The sequence below is a fragment of the Dama dama genome, chromosome 15 (assembly GCF_033118175.1).
Source record: "Dama dama isolate Ldn47 chromosome 15, ASM3311817v1, whole genome shotgun sequence".
NCBI lineage: Eukaryota > Metazoa > Chordata > Mammalia > Artiodactyla > Cervidae > Dama > Dama dama.
The window spans coordinates 89480885-89503199 of record NC_083695.1 but is presented as its reverse complement, the minus strand read 5'-3'; the positions used below and the strand labels follow the sequence as shown (position 1 = coordinate 89503199).

Genomic DNA, 22315 nt, shown 5'->3' with positions numbered 1-22315 from the left:
CTGCCCAGGCAGGTGGCCTTCCCATTCTTTTTGTCTTTGGATGCTGGAAACAGCCCCTTTAGGCCTAGGGTTGACCATGACCCTCCCTGGTGCAGTAGTCCCAGGTTACTCCTCTGCCCCTTGTGGTTTATGTGTTCACGCTTAAATGATTCCTTTAACAAATACACCTCAATTTTCCATTTTGGAGTGTGCCACCTGTTTCCAGATGGGACCATGCCTCATTAGGGCAGTCTAAGGGAACCCAGGGTGAGGTGCCGTCCGATTTCTGGGGGCTCTCTGCAACCGCCATTAGAGAGGGGGGACCAGCACGCAGGAGTGGTCTGTCCAAGTGTGGGATAACCCTGGGTAAGCTGCTTTTTCACTCCCAGCTCTGTTTCCCAATATGTAACAAAAATGGTGTAGACTAGACGATGGCATGTTCTCTTCTGGTTCTAACATGAGGTGGCCTGCGTGCTCCTGTCCGACTCTTTGGGACCCCGTGTACTGCAGCCCACCAGGCTCCTCTGTCCATGGGGTTTCCCAGGCGAGAGTACTGGAGTGGGTTGCCATTTTCTTCTCTGAGGATCTTCCCCATCTGGGGATGGAACTTGCGTCTCCTGCATCTCCCGCATTGGCAGGCATATTCTTTTACCCCCGAGCCTATTACCCTGTGAAGAAAGCAATGGCAACCCACTCCAGTATTCTTGCCTGGAAAATTCCAGGGACGGAGGAGCCTGGTGGGCTGCAGTCCATGGGGTCGCGAAGAGTCGGACACGACTGAGCGACTTCACTTTCAGTTTTCACTTTCCTGCATTGGAGAAGGAAATGGCAACCCACTCCAGTGTTCTTGCCTGGAGAATCCCAGGGACGGGGGAGCCTGGTGGGCTGCAGTCCATGGGGTCGCGAAGAGTCGGACACGACTGAGCGACTTCACTTTCACTTTTCACTTTCCTGCATTGGAGAAGGAAATGGCAACCCACTCCAGTGTTCTTGCCTGGAGAATCCCAGGGACGGGGGAGCCTGGTGGGCTGCCGTCCCTGGGGTCGCAGAGTCGGACACGACTGAGCGACTTAGCAGCAGCAGCAGCAGCAGCTATTCCTCTGGCCTGGGCACTCCCACTTCTCGGTTTTTTAACGGACCGTGCAGGGCGCCGCAGACAAATTTACATATCGTTTTGCCCTCATTTCAGTATCTACCAGCGGCCACGAGGAGGTGGCAGTGGGCTTTCCGCTGCAGTGGAGACTTAAGCGCTGCAGCACACCAGAGTTCAAGGGCACGGCGGCCACGTCTCCTGTCCCGGGCCAGGACAGGCGGGCGGCCTGCACACGCGGGAAGGCTCCCCGAGGCAAAGGCCTGGAAGCGCAACCCCGGGAAGAACGCAGGTCTGGAGGTCCAGTCTTGCGTTTTAACCCTTCGGACCTTGTTTTCTCGCCAGCAATGGGAGGAGGGTGAGGGGAATCGATGAAAAGGCACGGTTCCAGGCAGGCGCCCGAACTCAGGTACCGACCCCGACCGCTGCCCGGAATTGCCGGGCGCGGAAGGCGCGGGAGAGCGGCTCGAACCGCGCCGCGTCCGAGACCGGGATGCGCGGCGCCGGGGCGGGGGGCGGGCCCACGGCGATTGGTGGCCAGTCCTCCGCCGCGGGCCAATGGGCGGCAAGGGCGTCCGCGGGGGGCGGGGCAGCAGGCGCATCTTAAGCTCTGTGACGCGTCGCCGTCGTCGCAGCTGCTCCGTGGACGCCGCGTGTCCCCGGTCTGGCCTTGGAGGGGCCGCCAGGTATCCGTGCGGGGAGCCGCGGGGTCGGAGCCGGAGCTCGGGCAGGGGCCGGGCGCCCTGGGCCGCGGCGGGGCGGGGCGGGGCGAGGCGGGCGTGAGCGGCTCGGGTCCCGGGTTGCGGGGAGCGTGTGGAGGGGGTGCTTTGGGCCTCCACCCGGAGGGCAGGCTCCGCCTGCGCAGCGGCTTTGCGCAGCGGGCCCCGGACTCCCGGGGCATCTGGGGCGCGGGGAGGGGGTTGGCCCGGAGAGCCGCAGGCCCGCGCGCAATCCGGGCGGGCAGGACGCGGCGCATCCCGGCCCGGAGGTAGGAGGACAGAGAGGGAGGCTGTGGATGTGGCACCTCCGCCTGCCAGAGCGGGCGGAGCCGGGCGGGCCGGCGCTCCGCCCCCGCCCTCCCCGGCCTGCAGTCCCCCCATCCCGCGCCGGGGCCCCAGGCGCTGCAGGGTCCCTGCGCCTCGGCCTGGAGCCTCTCGGGCGCCTTGGGGGTTTCCGGGAGGAGGCCTTTTGGGGCGCCGGCGCACTGGGAGGGACGCATTCTGGATACGCGGGACTGCTTGGTAAACCCATGTATTTTTGCCTACGAGAGTGGGGCGCGCCGACTCTTACTGAGAAGGGGTCCGAGCCCACCCGGGCAGGTCTGCCCATCTCCTCTCCTCCCATAACCTTTTCTCCTCCAGCCTTTGTTCAAATAAGCCATCAGGCAGGTAGAGCCTTACCGTGACGTTCAGGTTAACTGTGTGATGTCAAGGGGTTGGGGTCCACAGGACTTTTAAGCACGAAGACGTCATCGTTCGCGTTTCTTCGCCAACGGTGCTGAGCATTTAATACGTTCTGGTTGAATTGAGTGGGATACCTGTACTCAGTGACCTACCGTCTCCTCCCTTTGTTACCGTATCTTTTACGGTACCTCTTCTTGAGGTTCAGTTTTCACCTCTGATAAGGTGATAAATTAAGGGGGAGGGGAAGGGGAAGTGACTTTGGAATGAAGTGGCTTTAAGAAATTACTTAAATTGATTTTTTTTTCTCTACTAATATCAATGTTCCTCTTTCTTTTGAAAGAATTATTCTTTCTTTTCATTACTTTTATTGATTATGATTGTAGTATTAAAGAGCAATTTGTAAAAGCAAAAAAAAAAAAAAAGAAATTCCTTCTCAATTCTCAGTCTCTCCTTCAGAGTTCTAAGAGTTTCTATAGGGAAACTGGTTCTCTCCATTGGAACCTGGAACTGTTCTTTAGGTATGTAATCTGTGCTCTTCATCTTAATCCACTGGAAACAATAGGCTTCTTTCATTAGAATATCCTGGTTCTGTCTTCAGAAAATCTAGTTCCTGACTGTAGCAGCCTGGTGGGAAAGTAAAATCTTTTAGTGAGGTTTAAATAGTAAAGCTTACTGTTTTGGGATTGCAGTTTTTCATGGTGCTCAAGATTAGTTTTCTGCTTCCCAAAAGACCCAGTATAACTTGGAAAGGTAAAAATTCTGAAAAAGACTTTTTTTTTTCCCCTCAAAGAGGCTGTATTTGTATTTCCACCCATACTCTGCCTTTATTACAGTAACTTGTGGGCATATTTTACACCCTTTACTGAGTTCCCAGGGATAGGTGAAATCCACATTTAAAGATAGTGGTGAGTGGATTTTGGAGGGATGGGTGAAATCCACATTTAAAGATAGTGGTGAGTGGATTTTGGAGGTGTGTGGAGGGTTTGACCTAACTGAGCCAGTACTTTTTCAGTAGTAATGCTTAAGGTGTTTGCCAGTGACGCACTTGAGTTGACTCTGAGCCAGATTACGTAAAAAAAAAAAAACAAAAAAAAACCCAACAAACCCCTAAACTTTTGTTGGCAGAACTTTCCAAAAAGGACTATATTTGTGAATGGTTGCCTCAAGAAAAGTAAATATTTGACAAAGGTAGTAAAACCAAACTCTGTTCCTCCAGTGGAATATTTTAAGTGGCTTTCTGATGAATTCATGCTGGTTTTTCCTTTAGAATGATCTTAAAAAATAGTACTTCATAGTGTATGCTAAATTAACTCTTCAGAATGCAGCCTTTTATGGAATTCTATTTTAGGTATGTTCTAGTGTAGATAGGATGGATTGGACTGGTCTAATAATAGCTTGAAGAAGGACCTTGTTAATCATGTGTTTTACTGAAAATATTCAGTATTAAAATTTTTGCTGTCAATAACTCTTTGTCCTCTTCTCCAGGAGCCTAGGTTAAATGCACAGCCTGGAGTGAACTGATCTAATGAAGGGAACTCTTGATGAAAAAATTTTTCTTGGTGATGTCATACTAGCCTCCTCTTAGACTCTACTCCATCCTTTAGGAGTGATTTAACCATCTCCTGGAGGGCCTTGCTATCTTAAGTCTTAAGTGTTTAGGAGTGACCTCATTCACTTGACAGATAAGGAATGCCCAAACCTGGGCTAGGTTCTTGGGATGCAGGGTGAATTTTAAGACATAGTTACTGTCTTTTAAAGGAGTACAGGCATGAAAGGAGTACTGTCTTTTTAGGTGGACAGGCATGAAGATGAGTGTCTTGAGGTGTGTTAGAACCTGTGGCAAAAATCTGTGCAGAGGTCCTGGGAGTCATAGAAGGTCTGATGTGGTAAATTCAGTAGGGAAGTGTGAAAGGGAGCTAAGATGTATAGTATTTATTCATAGAAACAAGATAAAAATGTTAGTGATTATCACCGAAGTATGGATTTTCAGGTAATTTTCTTGTGTTCCTTATTATTTATCAACAGAAACAAATTTTTAGAAGAAAAAAGCTCTAGTTTAAAAAAAGAAACCCTGGCACTGTTGACTTTTTTTTTTTTTTTAATATATTGCAGAGATTAACTAATTTCCTTGTGAGTGTAAGGCAAGAAGGAACTATTAATAATTGGTCATTTTTGTGCTAAGTTTGGTGCTTTAACATTATCTCCTGTAATCCTTAGTAATGGCCTTGAGTGGCTTCAACTTCATTTTGCAAGTGGCGACATTGAAGCTAAAAAAAACACGGACAAAATCATCCAAATAAAGTTACTCTTAATAGACCCAGCTAGAATTTAAGTCCTGATTTTCAAACTCTGAGGACTTTATGGTCCACTCTTCTGGTTTTCCAAGCCTTTTTGGAAGAGGAAATTGTTGATGTTGGCTATTTTTAAGCCCATCTTAATTCTCCTCTAATATTTCTTACGTTGTGCCAACCACAGTAACTTGAACACCGAAGGCTTTTTAATAGAAATGTGCTTACAGAATCCTAGTACATTTAATGCATTGAACAGCAGACTTTTACCAGGTGAATTAAATATTCAGAGTTCATCTTTAAAAACCTTAAGCATGAGTATTAGTAATGTTTTGGATGTTACTGTTAGTAAGTTGTAGTTATGAACTCGGCATATTTTGTCCCATTTCTTTTGCAAATGAGCTGAACAAATGACTTGCATAAAAGGAAAATGTTCAATGCAGATAATTTCAAGGATTCCTTTCGCTCACAATATTCTTGTTTAGAGAGGTTGTAGTATTTTTTTTTTAATTACCGCGCCCCCCCCCCCCCTCCCCCCATACACAGACACACACACCTGGCTTCTCATGTGGCTCTAGTGGTGAAGAACCCTCCTGATGATGCAGGAGATGTGAGTTCAATCCCTGGGTCGGGAAGATCCCCTGGAGGAGGGCGCAGCAACCCACTCCAGTATTCTTGCCTGGAGAACCCCATGGACAGAGGAGCCTGGTGGGGCTTCATTCCATGGGATGGCAAAGAGCTGGACACTGAAGTGACTTAGCAAGCACCTTTTTTTTTGGGGGGGGGGGAGTGTCTTCTGCCTTCTTTTTTGGGGCCCTACCTGTGCCGCATGCAGTAATCCTTGTTCCTTGACCAGGGGTCGAACCCATGCCCCCTGCATTGGGAGGGCAGAGTCTTAGCCACTGGACCACCAGGGAAGTCCTTATAAATGTAATTCTTGATCATTAGGAAACATGGAAAATATAGAGCAGTGGAAAGGTAACCATAGTGAACTTCCTTGGGTGTATTTTTTTGGTAGAGTTGAACACTGTATATGTGATTGTATTTTTTTTCACTTAAACATATCATAAAAATCTCCATGTCATCAAAAACTAATTATTTTAAATAGCAATGTTATTATGTGATTATGTCGAACTATTCTCATATTGTTGAACATCTTTATTAATGAATGTTTCAGTACATTCCTGAGTGTTGCTTTAGGATCTAATCTTGAGAGTGAAATTAGTGGTCTAAGAGCACAAACACTTCTAAGGCTTTTATTTTAGTTACAGTTCTTTTCAGAAAGTGTTCCAGTTAAAAGTATATCTAAGTAGCACTGTGTTTTCTGGTTAGTTTGATCAAGGTAAAAGTTAACGTGTTGCTCTTCTAAAAAAAAAAAATTATTTATCTGGCTGCATTGGCTCTTAGTTTCGGAGTGGGAGTGCTTTAGTCTTGGCCTGCAAACTCTGAGTTGTACCCTGTGGCTCCATGACTAGGGATCAAGCCCAGGCCTCCTGCTTTGGGAGCACAGAGTCTTAGCACTGGACCACTAGGAAAGTACCTCGTTTTGACTTTTTAGTTGGTCAAACAGCACTAATTCTGAGTCTCTACCCAAGCAATAGAGTTAAAATCAATGCTTTATAAAGACTTAGCATTTTGGGGAATTTCTGTCTAGTATAACTAGAATTTTTGCTTTTTTGGCTAATGGCTATGTCCCATGAGTGATTCTTTTTTTTTTTTTACATGAGTGATTCTTATATAATTGTTTTATTGTTGTTAACACTTATTTCTTTGAAATAAGATCTGGTAGAAATTAGGGGTCTTTTCCTTAAAAAAAAAAATGCACTCATGCTGACAACTCTGCATTTTATTTCAGGAGTCATTGGACCTTCTGAAGACGTCCCTGGATCTCGGGTTAAAAATTCTTGCTGTAATCTCAACCGTGGGAAGAAGGGCTAGTTGGTGAGTCTTGGCACATAAAGTGCTGGATTTTCTTTTCGTACATTCCTGAACATACCGGGTTTAGCGGCTAGTGCCAAGTGGAAAGCACAGCAAGCCAAGTTCCAAGTATTAGCTTTTGCTAATCGGGCAGCTCCAACTGAATGCTGGAGATGTGCATGGCCTGACTTGTCATTAATAGCTTCTCTTGAAATGTGAGTTAATTGGTCGTTTTAAAAAAGCATAGGCGTATTAAGTATGCCTAGTGTTGGCAACTTTCCATTAATCTTGAAATGTATCTTTAAAAAGCATGGCCCCCTCCCCTGACATGATTGCTCTGGATTGTCCCCAATTTCCTTGTTATTCTTAGTTACTTCTATGGCTTAGTCTGTACGTTGTGGCTTGTCATGACTGTTAATGATACAGTTGGCTACAAAGCTGTGGTGGGGGCTGGTTTTAGGGCTGGTGCTGGTGGGGTGAGAGCAGCGATGACATTGGAATATATAAATAGATGGTCAGTAAATGTCAGTTTGCTCGTGATATTTAGGATTTATTGCTAAACTTCTCAGCTTGTACTTTGAGGTGCTCTAGCTCCTAGTTGCCTTTTTCTCCTTCCAACAGTTGCTTCTGTGGTGAAGCTTTTTTTGAGGGGGGTTAATTTCACAGAAGCAGTCATCCTAGCAGAGAAGATGGTTTCTTTGGGAGCGTAACTTTTCCTCTCATACTTTGTTTTGCTGTGCTTTTGGTCTGTTCCTCTTAATGTAAAAGCTCTTCAAAGGCTATTTGTTAGAAATTGCAAAACTTTCCCCCCCATCTTTGTTTATGATTATTTTAACCCAGAGACGTTTTAGATAATTGTGGCTAAATAATAGATTTTACCTTTTTTTTTGGTCATGCCACGAAGTGTATGGGATCTTAGTTCCCTGAGCAGGGATCAGACCCTCGCCCCCTGAATCCCTGTATTGGGAGTGTGGGGTTTTAACCACCGGAGTGTTTTTAGCCACTGTACCACCTGTGAAGTCCCACAGATTTTACCTTTTGTAGTTTCTGTCTTTCCTGCTTTAAACTTAGAAGGCCCTTCCCTTCCCTTCCCGTAAGGAATCACTTTTCCACCCCACTGCTTTTATTTTTACTTTAGAATGTGTCTGGTCCCTTTGTGGAAACCAAGTTCTTCCCTAATTTCCTCACTCCTTACGGGAGGACCAAGTTGATAGGCAAAGTAGTTCTCAGTGCCTCTGCCCCTGCCCCCATGATCTCTAGCCTCCCCCACCCCCCGCCCCAGGGCAGCCAGCGTCTCTGATTTGGTTTGTGCCTTTGGGCTCTAATCTAAGATCCATCTGAGTCTCACACCCCCGCATAAATACCTTTCAAATGGCTGTTCAGCTCTTTGCATGCCTGTGCTGTTTGGCCCTGCCTGACCACCTGACCGCCCCGAGCTTTGTTTGGGAAAGGTACAAGCAGGTCTGCTTTGCATGGCTCTTCCCTGTTCTCTTGGCCTTCTAGCCTCCTGGGGCTTATTTACATGTTTATCTGCGTGTTTACCCTGTTGCCCTTCAGGTTCCCCAAAGGCAGGAGTCAGGTGTGTGTTCTCTTTCTTTTGGTGGTTTTTGTTTTTTTCATTTTATTTTTTCAATTAAAAAATTTTATACACTTTTTAAATGTTGCTTTTCATTTGCAGTTAAGACCTCCGTTGTTCTCTCTTATTTTCCTGATTCTTTGGTGAGTGTTCCAAGTATAGTTCATGAGTAGACATTCACCCACCCTGTGAAGTTTCTTACCCTTTATGCCTTCTCTTTTCTTTGGACAGGTTGGTGATATTCCCACTTGAAGGACATCATGCTTTCCAAACTAGCACGTTTGCAGACTGTTGCTGGCCTTGGTCGTGGAGTTCATTCTTCAGTGGCTTCTGCTACATCTGTTGCAACTAAAAAAACGGTTCAAGGCCCTCCGTCCTCTGATTACATTTTTGAACGGGAATCTAAATATGGTGCCCACAACTACCATCCTTTACCTGTAGCCCTGGAGAGAGGGAAGGGTATGTTTCACCCTTTCCACCACCCCCGATTATTTGCTTACCTTCTGTAAAGCTTGCTATTATATTTTCTCACTTGTACGTTTTTCCAGAGGCATTTAATTTCTGTACTGCAGGCATGATTAATTCAACATCTATTGAGTGTCTGCTGCTTGCTGTGTGAGGTGCTGTGGGGAATGCGTGGTCATGATGGACTTGCCATGAGGGAATGTATAATACATGAGTAAAGTACTGTAATATTGTTGTCACTTTTTTTCCCTTTAACTTTTATTTTGGTGTAAAAAGCTGCCACAGTAGCACTAGAATTTCTCTTTTGTTGCTCTTCACCCAGATTTCCCAAGTCCTTTTTTTCTTTTAATTGCACTTGCATAATCATCTTTGTCCAGAAACACACATACATTTTTTTTCCTTGAACCGTTTGAGAGGAAGTTACAGACATGCCTCTTTACCCCCAAATATTTGTGCCTTTCCAGAAACACAAAGACTGTCTTACATAACAGAGTGTAATTATCAAAATCAGGAAATTCACACTGGCACAGCACTGCTCTCTAATCTACAGGCCTGATTCAGATCTCGCTTGTTGTCCTGTGTAGCAAAAGAAAACCTCAGACCATGGGTTGCATTCAGTTTTCAGGGCTGTTTAGTCTAATCCAGAATAATTCCTCAGACTTTGGCTTCTTGACCTTGATATTTTTGAAGAGTACAGGCCAATAATTTTTAGCATGAACCTCCATTTGGGGATGACTGGTAAGGTGTAAAAAGCTTTTACTCCCACTTTTAGCATCCGTTAATGATTCTTGTCTGAATAAATGATTACTGATTGTTGCCAAATGGTGATTTAATCCATATTTTGAAATAACAGCCATCATCAAATCAAGCTGAAGTTTATCACTTATCTCTGGGCCAGAAGATAATACAGTCATTTGCCTATATATTTTTTGATTTGGGACCAGTACTGTAATAAATAAAGCTCCTTCTGAACAGACGAAAATCTAGGTTTATATTTTACTGATTTGTAAAAATGTTCTTTACTTACAGTAGCAGAGCATGCACGCTAGAATCTGACTGGGTTCAAGTCCTGGTTGCATGCATACCAGCTTGGGCTAGTTATAATCTAAGCATCTACTTCTTACCTCTGTAGTGTAAGGACGGTACTAGAGGGTTTTGATGAGATAAAGGACATAGTACCTTTAAGTATGTTAAGTACATGGCAGAAATTACGTGAGCCCCTAATACATTTAAATATCTATGGTTAGCTTAAAAAAATTGTTGTAAAATGTACATAGCATAAAATTTACTGTTTTAACCAGTGTTTAATTCAGTGGCTTGAGTACATTTATAATGTTGTCCAACTGTCACCACTACCTTGTTCTAGAACATTTTTCATTATCCCCAAAGGCAGCCCCATACTCATCAAACAGTCACTCCCCACTCTTTCCTCCCCTAGAACCTGGCAGCTACTCATCTGCTTTTTGTTGCTACAGACTTGCCTATTCTAGATGTTTCATGTAAATGGGGACAGACAGTATGTGACCGATTTCACTTAGCTCCATGTTTTCAAGATTTCTTCCATGCTGTAGCATGAGTTAGTATGCATCCCTATTTATGGTTGAATTAAGTTCTCCATTTTATGGAGATAACACGTGTGTGTCCATTTATCAGTTGATGGCATTTGGGTTGTTTCTGCCTTTTGGCTATTTAAAATAACACATTTCTGTTTGAACACCTGTCTTCCACTTCTAGGCGTTTGGATGCTGGGTCATACAGTATTTTATGTTTCACCTTAACTTATGAGGAACCCCAAAACTGTTTTCAACAGCTCTTGCACTAATTTACATTCCAACTAGTTACATAAGAGTTTCAGTTTCTCCAATCCTTGCCAGTTCTTAGCCATCCTGGTGAAAGTAAATGCTACCACTGTGGTTTTGGTTTGCATTTTTCTCTAACTTAATGATAGCATCTTTTCATGCGCTTTTTGTTCATTTGTATATCTTGTTTGGAGAAGTGGCCATTCAAGTTCTTTGCCTTTTTTTTTTTTTTTTTTTGGCTGTGCTATGCAGTTTGTGGGATCTTAGTTCCTCCACCAGGGATTGAACCTGGGGCTCTTAGCAGTGAAAGTGTGGAGTCCTTACCATGGGACTGCCAGGCAGTTCCATTTGCTATTTTTTAATTGGCTTATATACCTTGTTGAGTTGTAGGAGTTCTGGATAGTAGATCCTTACTAAATAGATGTGTGATTTGGAAGTATTTGTTTTCATTTTGTTGGTTTTTACAGTCAATCACAATTTTTATGTTTTATGTAACTTCTTCCCTTAAATTCCAACTTTAAGAAGGAGTTCTCTGGTGGGCTTCAGTGATGTGACCTGGGTTTAATCCCTGCTCAGGGAACTGAGAATGCCACAAGCCTCGTGCATGGCAAAGAAAAAAAAGGAAGAAAAATAAAACTCCAGCCTTAAATGATAAACAGGTTTCTAGGAATAAAGGTTTTACTCTAGAATTTATAAAATCTCTTCATGTTACTGCTTTTTTTATTAAATGTGTTAATTTGATGCTGGACAGATAAAATATAATTCCATATAAATCAAAGTTTATTATGGTTGAGTAAAACTATGCCTTAACCACAATTCTCTGTTAACTAGAGGTCTATACATAGGTATTCAGAGGGCTGGCTAGCAGTCTTAATCTTTGAAGGTTATGTAATTTAGTGATTTTTCTAAAATTATTTTCCTTATGTTTTAGGTATTTACGTGTGGGATGTTGAAGGCAGAAAATATTTTGACTTTCTGAGTGCTTACAGTGCTGTCAACCAGGGGCATTGTCATCCAAAGATTGTGGATGCTTTGAAAAGTCAGGTGGACAAGTTGACCTTAACATCTAGGGCTTTCTACAATAATGTGCTTGGTGAATATGAAGAGTATGTTACTAAACTTTTCAACTACCACAAAGTTCTTCCAATGAATACAGGTAAAATATTTCCTTTTTTTTTTTTTTTTGGTTAAATAGCCAAGAAAATCTTGTTATTTTCTGGTAACTTGAAACATTTTTTAAAACTGATATTTTAAAATGTTCCCTTGGGTAGGAGTGGAGGCTGGAGAGACTGCTTGCAAGCTTGCTCGTAAGTGGGGGTATACCGTCAAGGGGATCCCGAAATACAAGGCAAAGATTGTTTTTGCAGGTATGTGAAATTCACTGTTAGCTGCTATGATTGAAACATACAATTATTTGTTTTCATTTTAACTTATGATGAGATATTGCAAATACATTTGTCTCATATATGTTATATCGAGGCTTCACAGGTGGTGCTAGTGGTAAAGAACCCGCCTGTTGCACGAGACCTAAGAGATGTGGTTTCCCTTCTTGGGTTGGGAGGATCCCCTGGAGAAGGAAATGGCGTGGACACGGAGCCTGGTGGGCTATAGTCCAGAGTCTCGAAGAGTCAGACATGACAAGTGACTGAGCCACGCATGATGCATTGAATGTTGCATAAAAATTGAGAGATTTCCTTTTCTTGGGTTCATTTCCAAGTATTTCTTGGATGCTCCTAAAAACTCCCTACCTCTCCCTCCCTAGAGGGAGTGACTGTGTGATTTATTTCCCATCTGCTTATCTGATTTTTTTCATAGCAGTTTTCTGGTTAACGAGACAATTTTGCTGATGCAAGCATCATACAAAAATGTTGCAGCAGTTTTGTGAGGTTATTGAGGTTGGGTTATGTTCATGTAGGGTCACGTCCTAGGTATGATACGAAGTTTGAACCTTAGTGTATCTCAAACACTATGAGATATTATTGTGCCAAGTTGTTAAAAGCTGTTGGACGAGGAGGGCTGGCATTGCCCCCGGTATATTTCTGCAAATGGTTGAGAGGAATGACTCGTATACTGAGTAGGGAGACCAACAGTTAATTTAGATTATTGATTTAGTCTGACTTTGGGATAGGTTCTGACTTTTTCTTTTCTAAAACTTTGACTTTAATTTTTAAAAACATACATGGAGAAATTTGTCACTGCACACGGTCGAGATTCTTTCTTGTGATGGTTGAAATTGTGAAATACTTTGCCTTGTGAGCACACGTAGCTAAATTATACGCCCCATAATACAGTGGAATCTAGAGTTCATCTGATGGCCAGCTGAACTTGGTGTCTTGGGAGAGGGCAGCGACCGATTCCTGTTTCCAAAGAAGAAATAGTCTCTGCCCAGCCATTTTGGAATCTCGTGCCTTTAGTTGTAAGGCAACATAACTGTCTCTTGCAAACAAAAATGGCCTTTCTGGTGACTCTCCTCCTTACAGACCATGTCCAGTCTCTCTCATATTAGCACAGGGCACAAAGATGTTTCTCCCAGGCATTGAGAGAAGTCAGTAGGAAGAGACAGAGGACTGTCCCCAGGTGCAATCCCTTATTCAGCAGGGTCACCTGCGGGGCATGAGCCTGCTGAGGCCGATGGCAGATAGCAAGTAGGCTGTTGGCATACTTTGTCTTAAACAAGCCTGGGCAGAATCAATAATGCTGTTGCTTGTGGACAAGTCAAGTAGGGATTACTCATAGCTGAGAGAGGCTATGCAGGGGTTGGATTGAAGGATGCTATGGGGCCAACTTGGAATAATTCAGTTCAGTTCAGTCACTCAGGCGTGTCCGACTCTGCGACCCCATGGACCGCAGCATGCCAGGCCTCTCTGTCCATCATCAACTCCCAGAGTTTATTCAAACTCGTGTCCATTGACTCGGTGATGCCATCCAACCATCTCATCCTCTGTTTCCCCCTTCTCCTCCTGCCCTCAATCTTTCCCAGCATCAGGGTTTTTTCGAATGAGTCAGTTCTTCACATCAGGTGGCCAAATTATTCGAGTTTCAGCTTCAGCATCAATCCTTCCAATGAATATTCAGGACTGATCTCCTTTAGGAAGAACTGGTTGGATCTCCTTGCAGTCCAAGGGACTCTCAAGAGTCTTCTCCAGTGCCGCAGTTCAAAGCATAATTCAGCACTGGGTTAGTTGAGTTGCTGCTGGCAGAGGGGGTGAGAAGATATCTTTTTAAAAAGTGGGAGACCCTTCAAGCCTCTCTTACCTAGTTTGTTTCTTTTCTTCCTTGAATTTAACCATGTTGAAGTTACCTTGTACGTTTGCTTTACCGGTTTGTCGTGGTGTGTCTTCCCTAATAGCATAGAAGCTCCTTGGGGGCAGGGACCTTGCCAGTCATCATTCTGTCCCCAACACCTAGAGCAGTGCCTGACATTATTAATCAGTCCACAGATTACTAATGAAACAAATTAATGGGTAAAAATTGTTCCTGAATAAAGGTCAGTGTCTGTCTTCTAGCGCATAATAGCTTATAACACCATGGAAGACAAATTGAAAGTGTTCAGACTGCCTGAGGATATTTTATCCAAGTGAAATGTAAAACTCATTCTGTAGAATAGTTAGCCTATAGTGTTGGATTTTTAAAAGGAAAACTGCCAATTCTCTATGAAGGATAGTCGTTTTCTCATGTCATTATCATAAATGTGTCTAGAAAAACCGTCTCTAGAAAAACATGTATTGAATGCTTCAGTTTTTAGGGTTTGGGATTATTGAAAGAAAAGACAAATATCTCTCCTCAGGGGCTATGCTATGTATTATAGTTGGGAGACTCAGTAGAGAAGTCCTAAAAGAGTAATTACAAGGCCAGACCTCAGTGGGCATATGAACCAGGGGTGTTTAATATAAAATATTGTTTAAACAAATCAGCTCACTGGAGGCTCTCTAAAGCAAACCCTTGCTTTTTTTTAAAAAAAAAAAAAAAAAAAGCTTCTGGGAATCCCGTGGTGATCTAGAGGTTAGGACTTCTGTACTTCTCTTGCAGTGGGTAGGAGTTTGAGCCCTCGTCCAGGAACTAAGATCCCACAAGTAGTGGATTGTGACCAGGATTAAAAAAAAAGCTTTCTGGAGTATTTTTGGGGAACTGTGATATTAAATTGGGTGGTTTGTTTGAAAAAAAAAATGACTGTTTATTTCTTCTTTCTAGCTGGAAACTTTTGGGGTAGAACATTGTCTGCTATCTCCAGTTCCACTGACCCAACCAGTTATGATGGTTTTGGACCATTTATGCCAGGTTTCGAAATCATTCCGTATAATGATCTGCCTGCCCTTGAGGTACTTCACCTAGTGTCACGGTGCTTTAGCTCATAGTACATAGAACCTGCGTTTGTTGAATGTATGAATTAAAAACAGACATCTGATTGTACTGAGAGTCACATATCTCATAACTTACATTTAAGTTAGGCCAGGATTCACACTTATTCTCTGTAACGGTCAGTTAGTTTATAACATGTGGAAACCAGGTTCCGTGGTCTATTCCTGACCACCAGCCAACCACTTTAGATTTGTCTCCTACGTAAGTATTAACTTGAGTATTACCTGTTAATTACTTTAATAGACAAGATTAGTCAGTTTTCAGCCAGGTTTTAAAAATTATGAAGTGGAAGACTTCCAAAATAAAAAGATACACTTCTAATGTATCTATTTAATGGCCTTTTTAAAGGCCACTTTCACTAGTTTTTATTGACAGTACATTTGAGTATTATATTAGAAAATATAGGATGGAGTAGCTTAAAGCTGAGATATTTGGAGCTTTTGGTAATTGATTGTCAGAAAACTTGTACTTGGAAGTCAGAATGTAAGTTAGCGTGAAAACTTAATTTGCCCACTTACTCTTATGGGAAAATATGTGCATTGTGTGACTTCAGATTTCCAAATAGATTGGAAAGGAAGTTACTAAGAACATACTCATGCTGTTTCCATAGCGTGCGCTTCAGGACCCAAACGTCGCCGCGTTCATGGTGGAACCAATCCAGGGTGAAGCAGGCGTTGTTGTTCCGGATCCAGGCTACCTCGTGGGAGTCCGCGAGCTCTGCACCCAGCACCAGGTCAAAGCCGCCCACTTGCCTGCCTTGCTTAGGGTTTGGCCGATAGGAAAACTCCAAGATTGCATCACTTTTCCACTAGAAGGAGGCTTCATTCTAAGAGCCTCCGAACTTTCTAGGGCTGATAGAACTTTCTAGCAGCAGGCTGCAGAGAAACTGACTTTACTGGCAGGGCCCTGGTGGACCCTTTGCCTGGCTCCTTCCTCTCTGCCCCAGCAGCCTGTGCTTGGATTCTTCTCAAAGCCTTTGTTGTATCCCTTTGCTCCAGAATTTAATCTCTCCCCCCCTCTTCTTCCACCAAACTAGTAAATGTTAATAAGAAGTACATATTAACAAATGGTTGTGAAATAAACGTAGAAATCTGTTCCCAGAGAGTAGTTCTATTCAGAAACCCCCCACAAAACCCTCACTTTGCATACCTGCCCTTCCACTGTGTAGAACGTGCAGAGTGGGTCTCTGGGGACAGGGTGGCCTGACACAGGAAATAATCGTGTGTCCCGCACCATTGGAGTCACATGGGTAATTCAAATGGTTTCACAAATCTGAGGGGATGTCAGAATGACACATTTGTGCAGGAAATAGTAAAATAAAGATAAGTATTTCGCTATGAAAATAATTTATTATTTTCATATGCTATTTTCATTTATGCTATTTTGTTGTTTTCCAATAGGTTCTGTTTATTGCTGATGAAATACAGACAGGCTTGGCCAGAACTGGGAGATGGCTGGCTATTGACCACGAAAATGTCCGACCTGATATTGTCCTTCTAGGAAAGGCACTGTCTGGTGGTTTATACCCTGTAAGTTGAATGCTCAACTGCTCTTTGTATTTTCCCTATTCTCATGAATTCTTGAGATATTTTTACATTACCGACTGTGCCTTTCTGAGGGTTTGGTTTTACTTAGTGTGGTTTATATACATAGGTCACCTGGAATACGTGTGATAAAAACATTTCAGAGTTCCATGGTTAACCCCACTTAGTTTAACTGAAGAATTGAGTGTCCCTTGGGTTTGCTCCACTGCATTTATTTTGGATGGGATCATTTTATCTCCAGAGTACTCCTCTAGACGTCTAGGCTTTTTCCCCATAGTTCAGAAACATACTAATTGTTTAAAACCATTGACCGATTAATGCAGAGATTGAAAAAAATTAACGTTTAGTTGTTAATCCTTTCTTTGGGTTTGCTGTTCAGAGCCAACAGTTGGTATGGATTAAAGGGCTCCGAATGTGTAGTGCAGAACATTGTTTTCTAAACAATTAAAGCATTTCACCCTGAGAGTGGAAAGAATTTTAAATTATATCATTGCAGAAATAGCTTTCTTTTAGTTCCAAAAGATTACGCGGTACCACTGAAGCGTGCCCAGTGTGCTTGGAGCATGTTAGGGCAGTCCTCATTTTGTCACCGGTAGTCAAGGAGGCTGACGTGTGGCACTTGTTGGTTGAAGCTTCATGTCAAATTTAACATCTGCTTCATAAATACCTGTGTTTCCATAAGAATAAGAATGGTCCATCTGAGAAGAGACTTGGTCTGCGCCTAATTCTCTTTTTTGTCTTTTAGGTGTCTGCGGTGTTGTGTGATGATGAAATAATGCTGACCATTAAGCCAGGGGAGCATGGTTCTACATACGGAGGCAATCCGCTGGGCTGCCGAGTGGCCATCGCAGCCCTGGAGGTAAAACCTGATGGTAGCTCTCAGGAGAGTCAATCAGTCCATCCTAAGGGAAATCAGTCCTGATATTCATTGGAAGGACTGATGCTGAAGCTGAAACTTCAGTACTTTGGCCACCTGATGCAAAGAACTGACTCATTGAAAAGACCCTGATGCTGGGAAAGATGTAGGGCAGGAGGAGAAGGGGACGACAGAGGATGAGAGGGTTGGATGGCATCACCGACACAATGGACATGAGTTTGAGTGAACTCGATGGACAGGGAGGCCTGGCATGCTGCGGTTCATGGGGTCGCAGAGTCAGACACGACTGAGCGGTTGAACTGAACTATATGGTAGCCAGTATCCTGGAGGTGGTGCTGAAGTGACTCTTAAGTCTGTGCTCACTGGTGTAATAAGAAATGTTACAAGACTGCAGTGTATTTCAGAACATGAAGTATAGAGAAGGATTGCATGGGTTTCCCAAGTTTTCAGTCTCCCGGGGCTTTGGGCCCGCAGGTCCTGGCCTGTCCACCTAGAGCTCTCCCTCTGTGGCCAGGCTGGCCTGTGAAGCCTCTGGCTTAGCCCACGTGGTTTCTTGTTATTGTCGTTAAAGCGGGGATTTGAATTCTTTCAGACTTACTCCTCAAGTGCCTACAAAAGGCATAAAATTATTATGTAATCTCTGAGGATGGACTTTTTAGGAGGAAAAAGAAGCCAAAGGAAGTTCTGTTGCAGTTAAAAAATTAAAATGTGTTCAGCCCATTGATTTATTTGCCTAAGAAGAAAATTTATCAATTGCATTAAACAAATTTAATCCTTATTTTGCTACAGAATCAGATTAGTGATGGGTTTTTGCATAAAGCAAGGCTTTGTCTAAGTGAGTGTCTGTTACATAATGAGAAATCAAACTGGTATAAGCTTTGAAAAAAAGAAGTGAAAGTTAAGTCACTCTGGTCTTTATCTGATCCTCTTCTTCCTTTGCTTGTAGTTCACATTCCCCTCCAAAGAGCAACATTAAAAAAAAAAAAGGCAGTCTTTAATATATGTATAATTTCTCTTGAAACATAGGTTTTGGAAGAAGAAAACCTTGCTGAAAATGCAGAGAAAATGGGTATCATCTTGAGAAATGAACTCATGAAGCTGCCTTCTGATGTTGTAACGACTGTAAGAGGAAAAGGATTACTAAATGCTATTGTTATCAGAGAAACCAAAGGTATGGAGACAGAATATTTTACAAGGTACTGTTCTTATAGGAAAAGCTCAAAATGCAAATGGTGTTTTCTCTGGTCGTTGGGTTCCTCTGTTTGAAACTGTTGACTGGCCTCCTATCGACCAAGTCGTTGGCTCTGCCTGATAACTCTTCTGGGCTTCCCAAGTAGTGTTAGTGGTAGAGAACCTGCCTGCCAGTGTAGGAGACGCCAGAGACACGGATTCGACCCTTGGGTCGGGAAGACCCCCTGGAGGAGGGCATGGCAAACCACTCCAGTATTCTTGCCTGGAGAATCCCATGGACAGAGGAGCCCGGTGGGCTACAGTCCATGGTGTTGCGAAGAGTCTGGACATGACTGAGGCAACTTAGCACATACACATGCAGTACTCTTATTGCCTGATTTATATTAATGGTCTTAAAAAATACAGCTGTTTCCTCCAAGAAGGCATATTTAACTAATTTCACCATTTGTATTCCTTCAAGTCATTTGTTATTCCGTCATCAAGTTATTTGTTATGCCAGGTTATTTATACAGTACTTGGAGAGTTCAGTTTGTTTTCCGTTAGGAAGACTGCCCTGAGCACTTTGCAGTTTCCTGTCTGCTCTCCTTTCCTCCCTCACTTTGCAGATCAGCAGAGATGGTAGGAGCAGCAGTAATAATAGGAATGATAACGGTGATGTTGGTAATAAAAATAACCCCAGGTGCCACTTAACTGAGCATTTGGTGTTTAACACATCATTTGTAACCCATAAGGGTTCCTGGTTGGATTTTCTTGCCATAACCCTTCCTTTTCAAAGCAATGGTTTTAACCTTGACTGCATTTTAGAATCACCTAGGGAGCTTTTTAACAAATTAATCCAAGCCTAGCCTCATCGCAAAGACTCTGATTTGATGGGTCTAGAGCGGGGCTCAGGCACTGGCTGCGGCCCCTTCGGTGTTTCTGTTGCAGTCAAGGTTTTGAGGATCCCGAGAGTCTAATTCTACCAGCTAAGGAAGCAAATCCAGGTTAGAAACCTGTAATGGTCACTGGGTTTGAATGTTGCTTATTCTGTGCCTGTTAGTTATCTGTATCACACCCTAGTTCTTGTATGCATTGGTTCCTCATATAATTAATTACATCAGCCTTAGCATGTAATTTTTATGCTAGGTCGAAAACCAGACAAAAACCATATCTACTCATACCATTCAAACCATTGCTGAAAAGTAAGTTCATTTTTAAGAGTAAGAGCCAGAAGCAAGCTTGCAGCTCAGAGCTGCCTTTCTTGAGTGACAGTGACGGCGCTCAGTCGTGTCCGACTCTGTGCGACCCCGTGGACTGTAGCTCCTCCATCCATGGGATTTTCCAGGCAAGAGTACTGGAGTGGGTTGCCGTTTCCTTCTCCAGGGGATCTTCCCGACCCAGAGATGGAACCTGGGTCTCCCGCATTTCAGGCAGACACTTTACCTACTGGGAATTCTGTTCTTGCCAGGCCGCCCCCACCCCTGCAGGCTCCTTATCATTGATGAGCATACACTTGACGGTTTTTTTTAGATTGTGATGCTTGGAAGGTGTGTCTGAGACTTCGAGATAATGGACTTCTGGCCAAGCCAACCCACGGCGATATCATCAGGTTTGCGCCCCCGCTTGTGATCAAGGAGGATGAGATTCTAGAGGCGGTGGAGATCATTAACAAGACCATCCTGTCTTTCTGAGGGTGGTGACAGTTTTCAGTGGCGCCTGGGAGCCAGCTGGAGACATGTGGTTCATAAAGCTCTGAGTTTCTGTGCTTAATGCAGGCATATTCCACTCCTCCATGTCAAGGGCTTTTTAAAATATATATATATATATATGTTTTTCAGTTCATGTATAACAGAATGACTTTTACAGACATGCAGTTTGCTATGTAACATAACTAAGAGAATGTCCTGGCATCTTATATTTGATTAAGTGTTTTTGTGCTTGTATTCTTTATAAGATTGAGGTGCCTTTCTATATAGACAGCCTTTTAATCAAGCCCCTCAGCATAATTTATATACGTTTTAATAATTTCCTTGCTGGTACAAATGTTTGTATTTGAGAAAGTTATATTAGTATTGCCTGGAAGACTTGCTTAACCTTATAAAGTTGAATCATAATCATTGAATTTTAGCAAGGATGAATGGTTAAGCTGACACAAGTCAACTCCATATTGGCTGGCACCAAGACGTATTCTGTGAATGTCATTACTTTGAATTAAAAATTAATGTTCAACATTCCTAGATTATGTTTTAAGTGTTCCATATAATTTGTAAAAAGTGTTTGTTTTCAGTGTATCTGAAATGTCTATGTTAGGGACCAGTGTGTGGTTACTGCAGTGTTACCGGTTACCTCACATTTTAAGCTCTCTGAGAATGTTTTTATTTGCTTTGTTTCTTGTGTTCTCTAAGAACATTTCAGTTTGTTTGGTAATCTCTAGAAAAAGAGAAATTATAAAAAGAGAGTTTCTTTTAGTACTCCTTCTCTGCTTTCAAAATAACCGCTCTTTTCCCATGTGTATACTAGTACTTGCCATTTTTATTAAAGTATCCTTGTTACGCCTGGAATTGTGCAACTTCTTATTTGTTTATTTTTTACCTGTGCAGGGTATTTTGGATGTTTTTCTATGTCGGTAGTTTTATCTCGTTCTCTTTGAGTTGGTCTAAGAAAGAAATGGAAAAATTTATTCGAGCCAAACTGAGGATTATAACCTGGGAACAGCCTCTCAGAAAACCCTGAGAACTGTTCCTCCCGTTAGAAGTCAAAACACAGTTTTGCATAAGTTTTTTGAGACTTGATGACGCATTATTGACAGCTTACACAATCAGCGAGTTATGGGTCATGGGTCATCTTGGCCCTTACAAGATTAAGAAGGAATGTGGGACTTCCTGGCCATCCAGTGATTTAAGACTCTGCCCTTCCACTGCAGGGGGCATGGGTTCCAGTAAGCTGAGTGGCATGACAAAAAAAAAGGGAAGGAATGTTGTCTTAAAGGAGTTGTCTTTTTGGTGCTAGAAAGTGTTGCTCTTTATGGTTGAGCAGGTATTTCTGCCAATGGGCAGGTTTGGTTGCTGCTTAACTGAGACACACACTGCACAGTAGAAGGGAGAGGAGGCCAAAAGGGCAGAGAGAATCTGTTTAAATTTCTCTTGTCTTGCCACAAAACATGAGTTTTATTTTCACATTCTATGACTATAGTATTTTATCTTAAGTGGGTATATTATAATTTTGTATCAGAAAGCATGAATGTTATGTTCACACTCTATGACGGTAGTATTTTATCTTAAATGGGCATGTTAGAATTCCATAGTAGAAAACATTTGGTTATCTTCAGTTTTTTACTTTTTTGTCTTTTAGAAGTGGAATGTAATTTTAATAGTTTAATTTAATACGTTAGACGTCACTGTGTGAAAATCTAAGGCATATAGCTCGATGGTGTTGTTGCAGGAAGGGGGACCCCTTCCAGGGCCCGAAACTGGGCTCTTGTCTAACACTCGGAAATGAATTGTCCGAGGAGACACATGCTGACAAAGCAAGAGATTTTATTGGGAAAGGGCACCCGGGTGGAGAGCAGTAGGTAAGGGAACCCAGGAGAACTGCTCTGCCGCGTGGCTCGCAGTCTTGGGTTTTATGGTGATGGGATTAGTTTCCGGGTGGTCTTTGGCCAATCATTCTAATTCAGAGTCTTTCCTGGTGGCGCACGCATCGCTCAGCCAAGATGGATGCTAGCAGGAGGGATTCTGGGAAGTGGACGGACAGGTAGTGTCTCCTCTCGATCTTTCCCGAACTCTTCCGGCTGGTGGTGGCCTATTAGTTCCGTATTCCTTATCAGCATCTCCTGCCATAAAACAACT

At 43.1% G+C, this 22315-nt stretch overlaps 1 protein-coding gene across 2 annotated transcripts; it reads left to right on the top strand.

The window, feature by feature from the left end:
* Nucleotides 1-1664: 1664 nt before the first annotated feature.
* OAT (ornithine aminotransferase) lies at nt 1665-21028 on the top strand. Of its 2 annotated transcripts, XM_061162861.1 has the most exons (12): nt 1665-1755; nt 6616-6701; nt 8356-8396; nt 8485-8712; nt 11449-11673; nt 11789-11884; nt 14709-14836; nt 15487-15609; nt 16277-16405; nt 17166-17279; nt 18324-18468; nt 19998-21028. In XM_061162861.1, the coding sequence occupies exons 4-12, from the start codon at nt 8514-8516 to the stop codon at nt 20156-20158; spliced, it is 1320 nt and encodes a 439-aa protein (XP_061018844.1). In that variant the 5' UTR covers nt 1665-1755; nt 6616-6701; nt 8356-8396; nt 8485-8513; the 3' UTR covers nt 20159-21028. The 2 variants fall into 2 exon arrangements, with proteins under 2 accessions (XP_061018844.1, XP_061018845.1); XM_061162862.1 differs by lacking the exon at nt 8356-8396.
* Nucleotides 21029-22315: the final 1287 nt, after the last annotated feature.

Coding starts and splice junctions, on each gene's coding strand:
- OAT (XM_061162862.1), top strand. CDS start 8,514: ATGCTTTCCAAACTAGCACGTTTGCAGACTGTTGCTGGCCTTGGTCGT. Junction 11,674..11,788: donor AGTTCTTCCAATGAATACAG/GTAAAATATTTC, acceptor TCCCTTGGGTAG/GAGTGGAGGCTGGAGAGACT. Junction 15,610..16,276: donor AGCTCTGCACCCAGCACCAG/GTCAAAGCCGCC, acceptor GTTTTCCAATAG/GTTCTGTTTATTGCTGATGA.